This window comes from Amphiura filiformis, chromosome 7 (genome assembly GCF_039555335.1).
Source record: "Amphiura filiformis chromosome 7, Afil_fr2py, whole genome shotgun sequence".
NCBI classification, from domain to species: Eukaryota; Metazoa; Echinodermata; class Ophiuroidea; order Amphilepidida; family Amphiuridae; genus Amphiura; species Amphiura filiformis.
In genome coordinates this window covers 27,638,813-27,646,078 of record NC_092634.1, presented here as the reverse complement: position 1 = coordinate 27,646,078, position 7,266 = coordinate 27,638,813, and the positions used below count along the sequence as shown (strand labels likewise).

The 7,266-nt window shown below is 37.4% G+C and overlaps 1 protein-coding gene across 1 annotated transcript; it reads right to left on the bottom strand.

Moving 5' to 3' along the window:
- Nucleotides 1-2,291: 2,291 nt before the first annotated feature.
- Nucleotides 2,292-6,147, bottom strand: LOC140156486 (metabotropic glutamate receptor 3-like). The gene is given in 3 exon segments (XM_072179429.1): nucleotides 2,292-3,002; nucleotides 4,043-5,469; nucleotides 5,472-6,147. Coding segments are annotated over 3 exon segments (2,721 nt in total). The 3' UTR covers nucleotides 2,292-2,384.
- Nucleotides 6,148-7,266: the final 1,119 nt, after the last annotated feature.

Below are 7,266 nucleotides of genomic sequence, written 5' to 3'. Positions count from 1 at the left end.
GCAGACAATAATTGTCTACCTCAACACATCATAGAGGAATTTAATCGATATAAAATAATTTTGAAAGATTTTATTTTAGTGTTTTAAATTGTAACTTCTTATTTGTGTGTAAATTGAATCTAACCAATTATAATATTTATTATTATTTTATATGGATTGGATATCAATCACGCGTGGATGGTAACAAGACTGGTGAGGCATACAGGGTGTAACAATAAAATTTGTACAATTTTGAAAATAGAATGACCCAAGGATGCCGCTTATTTTTTGGATTGATATTTATATGTCTATCAAGATCATTTCTTTAGCCACCAGATAAGCTTTGTTCCAATAAAATCGATGGTATACAAGTGAAGATATGGCCAATTATGTAACCTAGTCTTAAAACTGCCTGGGCCACTTTTGTCTAAGTGTTACAAAAGTGACTGAATAGAGTTGAACCATGGACCAGCCTGGACGGTGCTCTTATAATAGGTAGTTTTAAACAATGGGGTATTCGAAGTAGTAGGAATGATTACATAATAGAATATCTTCTTGACTTTTTGAAAGTCACAACTAAGCACTGGAATAGCAAACTCATTTACTAGAAATCGTGGCTGCAGCTTAACAACTTCAGCCCCAATTCTCGTTGGAAGAGCGTATTTTTTATGGTTGTGACATTTGGTAGCACATGGAGTCCAGCATAAACCATAAGATCACGTCTTCCATCAAGGCATACAATTACATATAACTATGAGAAGTATGTAAAAAGTATGAGAAATTTGTTAACAGAAATGCTGGCAAAAGTGGTCGCCCCAGAACAGCTAGAAGCCCAGCTGAACTTAATTTCCAAATTTTATTGTTTTGTACTTATGGACGCAAAAACTGTTCTCAGTTTTACCAATGATATCTCAGGGATGTGAGAAATTATCTTATCTATAAGATAATTTGGAAGAAATTTCATGACTTCATTTATAGAGTTTAAAGAAATATCATATTATTATTAAGTTGATGTTAATTATACGAAGAAACACCACTTATAATTCTTTTGTGTCAGTTCTTTGATGTTTAATGCACGATAAGCATATCTACGCGGTTCAAACTTGATATGCACAAACATGGCAAAAGTGGCCCAACACGTTTTCTGGACGATCTAATTAATCGGTCATAACTTTTGAACCCAAGCTAGTAAAGAAACCAACTAAACGTCTTCTTTTAGCCAAGATATTACTAATTTCATTGCATGTAACATTTGTGCCATAACTCTTTTAGTTTTTTCATGAGAAGTCAAAATGCAATTGTATAAATTTTATTGTTACACCCTGTAGGTGCGGGAATTATAAGCGTCATACAATTTTTGGTTTGTTTATTTGTATGAGACATAAGCGATGCATGATGATGGAGATGGTTTGATAATGAATTAGTTTATTATCTCCGAAAAGCACAACCCATACCTCTTACCTAGGGTCCCTTCTCCACTCACCTATATTACCTCTTCTTATTACCACCCCCCCCTCCTTTCCCCAGTGTTTCCTTCTCCCCATCGCTTCTCCTCTGCACTCGATATCTTCTCTCCCCTACGCACTATTTCACACGCTCTACTCTCCCCCTTCCTTCCCTTCCATTGTCCGATCCTCTCTTCCCTCTGTTTCTCTTTTTCTCTCCCCTAACCCCCTCACCCCCACCACCAGATACACACACACCCTCTCTCTCCCCTCTTGTTCTCTCCTCTCATTTTTTTTCGAGCAATAAATAACTTAAATAAAAGTCAACTATCCTATATTTGAAGTAATATAGCTTCAATCGATCTCGTGCATGCATATAAATAGACACTCGAATAGACACTCGAGTGTCTAATCTTTTGTAATCTCGGTGGAAATATTTCGATGGTCTGTATTTTTTTCACAGGGAATGATCCTAGGATTATTGTGAAATCTAAACAACGCTTTCAAATGTAGATTGACTTGTTCGACTTCTCTGCTCGTGAATAGTGCACTGAGAAAAATCTTTTGTATACTTTGATCATGGTAACTTCACACCTGATATTCTGCGGTCAGACGATTATGTAACAAACTGAAATGAAACAGAAACTGCTTTCTGTTTTAAGTTTTAGGTTTCTAACAAAGGGTACAGACAGAGGTATCGTTAATGCTGGATAATAGGGACCACGTGACCAATACCAAAACCAATCCTGAAACTCATAACTTGAAACGATCGATAGACAGGCAAAGGATAATAAATAACTCCCATTATATTGGCAAATTCAAAAACAGTGTCATGTGTTTCTGTGTAATATTCTTATTTCGCGGGCTTTCGATGTTAAAATTTTCCGTGACATACTGCATATTTTGTATTGTAAATCCTGACAATTACGGTTAAAGCCCAAGAGACGAACACAGTTTTACTTATTCTCGAGATTCCTTTTCTTCTGTTATATTTCCCCCGTTACCTACTTGATTGTTCATACCATCATCACCACCTGCTACACTTTCAGTCACCGTTTTGGTTTTATGAGTAGCCGGTGCAACGGCAGCACTCCGTATTGGTAGTTTGAAAGTCCCGCCAAATATTGACGGCCGTTCTGTCATGCTTTCGTCCATTGATCTGCTTTCTCTATACGTCCCTGCATGGACATCTACTTCTTGCACAAAATATATAGCATAAAGTTTAGGCACATACATGAATACCATTGATACGGTGGCGCTAACCATCATGGCTGCAGACATTACCACAACCTGGAGATGCGAGTATGGAACAATGAAATAACAAGGTATGAAACCTAACCATATGACAAGGGTGGTGTAGACGCTTAAACTGATAAACCGAGACTCGTTATAATTAGTTGGAACTTTACGCGTCATGAAGGCATGGGCACTGCACAGCACTATTAGGGTTAGATTGTAACTAAGCGATACTATGAGTTCCAAGTGGTCAGTCTTACAGGTCAGTTCCACGTTACCATCAACTGGTTGTTCGTCTGGATGCGGAGGCGTCTTCCACAGAAATGTGATATTGATACCGCACTGATGGAGCAAAAAGAAAGAACAGAAAAGAATGGTGATGTTAAAAAGGAACCCCTGTGTCATTTTAGTAGATTTACTATTACTTCCATTATTTTGAAATTTTAATAACAAACATATTATAGTGGTTCAATTATATTTGTCTGTAATATCAGTGAGTTGAATGAAACGGTTACATCAATATGGTCACAACGAAAGGATGACAGTCTTATGAACAGCTACGATCTTATCGCATGAAAATTGATTTACAATTGTTATAGAATGAAAGTTATTCTTTGTTGGTATAGCCTACATCATACTTTAGGATTTTAAACTTTTGATCTCAATACAAGATTAGATGTACCACAAGTTTTCGGTCATAACTTCATAGGGTAATTAGCAACACAAGTTCGTGATCGTGACGTTTTGGACACTGGACCCCATAACCTTGTCATACATTCTTGGTAATTGGTATCGGCCCTCGTCATGGTTGAGTGACGGGTGATGTACCTGTATACGGAACGATCTTTGAAAACCTGATTCCGTGAGTACCACCGCGCCGTCCAAGTTCCGCCGTTCGTCAAAGTCTCCAAACACACCACAGCGATCCTGGGACACCTAGTCGATCTATAGAACTACAGTTAAAATCCTCGAGGTGAGGGTGAATGAGGTCATTATAATATCAGAGTAACCCAACAATCACTTAGCCGTCACGGAGGCCGATAACAATATATAACCAATAGTGTACGACCAAGTGTGTTGGGGTCAAGTGCCCAAAAGGTCACTGATCCTGAAATTTGGATGCCAGTCTCTCGATGAAAGTCGAGTCACAGTTATACGTCGATTTTGTGTTGAGATGAAACGTTTGAACTATTCAATTATAATTATATAATCATTATCGTAATAAAATGTACCTCAAGTTTACAAGTTCTATATTGTCTTCAAAGTTTTGTCATTGTTACTATCGAGCTATACTACACACATTATGCAACATCAATCTAATCTAATATCTCTTTATTGCGTTAAAACATCAACACGGACTATAACTTTAATACTTGACTCACCTGTACCATGATAAGACTTAAGGCAATAACAACCTGGGAATGTGGACTGATACATCCGGGTCTTTTGGTCGACTTCTTTCCCGCCTTGAATATTCGATAGATACGATTAGCACGTGTCAAAATTGGCGCGTACGTTATGGTAAAACACATCATGTAACCAATACGTATAATATAACACGTGGCGTAGCTTGGTTTTGCAATTAGGCTGAACACAAGTAAATACGATAAGAATACGCCTATTAACATCATGTAGCTTAGTTCCCGACTTGAGGCCTTAATTAAGGGATGATTATTATTCAGTACATATGCGCAAAGTACCGCGGATGCGCAAATAAGTCCCAAGCAATCAATAGACACAATCGCGACTGCCCATGGATCACCCCATTCGGTAAACGTTGGTATGATTTTGATACATTCGTTGCGGGCAAAGTTGGGTGCGTACAAGTCGCCACAATCTACGCATACTGTTTGATTGATGATGGTTATCGAATTGCGGCTACAGTTGGAACAGCTCCAGCAACAACCGTCGCCATGATGAATTGTTGCCTGTCCTTTTTTACATCTGTTACTGCAATAGGATTGTGGCACTGTAGGCTCTTCTTCGTCATTTGTTTTATTTACACCCCATACTATTTTATGCTCACGAATACTTAGTCTACTCCCTTCCGGTTTGAGCGAATCCCAATCACCAACTCGTTCTAACCGACAATTGTGTTTTTGCGGACAATGTATATTTTCAATTTCGTAGATCCCTTTCATGTCACCCAAACCATCAAAAGATATATGACCAGTGTAACCAGTGAAATTTGATATTTTCATGTACGAAAATAGCTCAGTATTATTGATATTTCGTGCTACTCTTACACATAAAGGTCTGAGTCCAGGACACTTGTCTCTGAGAAGAGCATCCATTGCCCGAGCATAAACCAACACGCTATCCATGACTCGGGACACGCCACTTTCCTCGCTAAAGCCTGGGCGATAGGCATTCAAACAATGCACATCAGATACACGATGAGAACAATTTAAATATTCGTACCAGAATTCGGAAAACCATGGGTTTGATTTACGATTCGTAACATTTAACTTCTTAAAGTATTGTTCATAATTAAGTATGATTTCATCAGCTAAATGAGTTTTCAGGGCACCGTAAACGGCTGGTATATTCTCTGGTTGTATTTCGGTAATGCTCATGCCCCAGCCATCGCTACCTATAAGCTGCAGTTCACCTATAGTGTCTGTACGATTCATAGCAGCAAAGAAATTATTTGCGTCCGATATTGACACAAATAAAATAACAACACGAGCATTATCATGTTCTTGTATTGTTTCGATCATATCGTCAAAGTATGTACTTGGAGACCCACTCACTACTTCGAATTCACCAGCCAAACATATGGGCAGATCTTTGATAAGCTTTTGAATCCTTTAATGGCATTCCTTCCGTAGCTATCATCTGAATACACAAACGACACGTAACTCCAATTAAAATACAAAAGTAAATCCACAATGGCTTGGACTTGTAGCGAATCTGGAGGTACGACTCGTAAAAAGTAAGGAAATCTTGCTATGTCAGATAAATCGTCACTCGTTGCAAAGTAACTCAATAATGGCAAATGGAATATACTATACATTTGATCTACTACGAGCGTTGTTGAACTAGATTCGGTCCCAATGACTCCCAGGACTGGATTTCGAGAGTAAGATGATCCATTGTAGCCATTGTCAACTCCTACCACAGTACAATGCCAATCTTTTATTTCAAAATATCTAACAAACCTCAAGCCATTTGATAAACTTACTGCTTCTGAAGAACATGTATCATATATCTCATACCCAATAGAAATATTTGGCAGAATATCCTTAAGACTTGTCATATTGTTGATAATTTCAATGGCGTACACCATTGCCTCGACTCGATGTAAAGTCTCCAGCTCTCGAAGCGTCTTGCAATCTTCGTCGTGTAGCGGGAAAAGACCGCCTAGCATCAAGTCACCTGGGCGTGTATATACATAGTTTGTTTCAGGTACATGATTCGCAGATACACTACGTTTTAAATTCGATTGTAGCGAGAAAAGGTAGATTAAAATGATAATTATACCCATCTCTGGCAATATCAATGTTTTAATATATGTTCAAGAAAAACCGATGTGAGTGTGAACCAAAATACAAAATCGTCATCAAAACAAGCATTTACATTGTTTGATGCTCCCATAGCTTGGAAGTAGGCAGGCGATAGTTTGAAACGCCCTTAACGCAATGCTTATGTAATCTTTGCGTAGAAAAACAGTCTGTTGTCAATGCTGACGACAGCGGCAATCAATTAAAGAGCGCCGACGATTTCCATTCGGCTATATCATACTTATTTGTATTTAGGAGAAGCACAACATATATTTCAAATAATCTCTTATGGCCAATTATCATCGGTATGTTTAGAACAATCATATAGCATGCATATTCAGCATACTTGTAAACTATTATAGATTATAGTCAAAAATCCTAAATATGTTTCAGAATGGCTAAATTTTACATCCAACAAACCAATTGATAACTAGCAATTTATATTAAGCATTGCATTGGTTAGTAACGGATTTTAACCTTTATTTACAAACCGGTTACTTAATGACCATAATGCTATCATAAAATCTTTTAATAGATAGTTTGCGCATTATCAATTACAATCCATTACTTTCGCTGCTAAAGTTAGTCAATTATTAGTAAAGGCTAATTGACAAAAGGTTTATTTTCAAATCAAGTTCCCAGCTCTCGCCTGATTATACAGCCTGCTCTTTTTCTCAAAAAGAAAATGCGACTAAAAGTCGTCGCTGTTTTGACATACTGTCGTATGACGAAAAATGCCGTTTTGAGAAAATCGCATTTAATATAAAGTTTTTCCAATTTTTGAAGACACAATGGAGAGCACCAAAGTAAAATACGTTTATTATTATCGAAGAATATAATCAATAATATATCTGTCTTTGTTCTCAACATAATACAAACTGTTTATTCATTCACTAATTAGAAGTAATTAATCTGCAAACTCATACGACAGTATGCCAAAATATGCACAATTTGAAAACCTATGTATTAATGATGATACGACATTGTGATACGACAGTATGTCAAAATAATAGGCAACTACAGTTGCACGGTGGCCTATGCGACGTATCATGATACGACTGTATGTCAAAATACAGAATGACGTTTTCGGGGGTACATAAAAA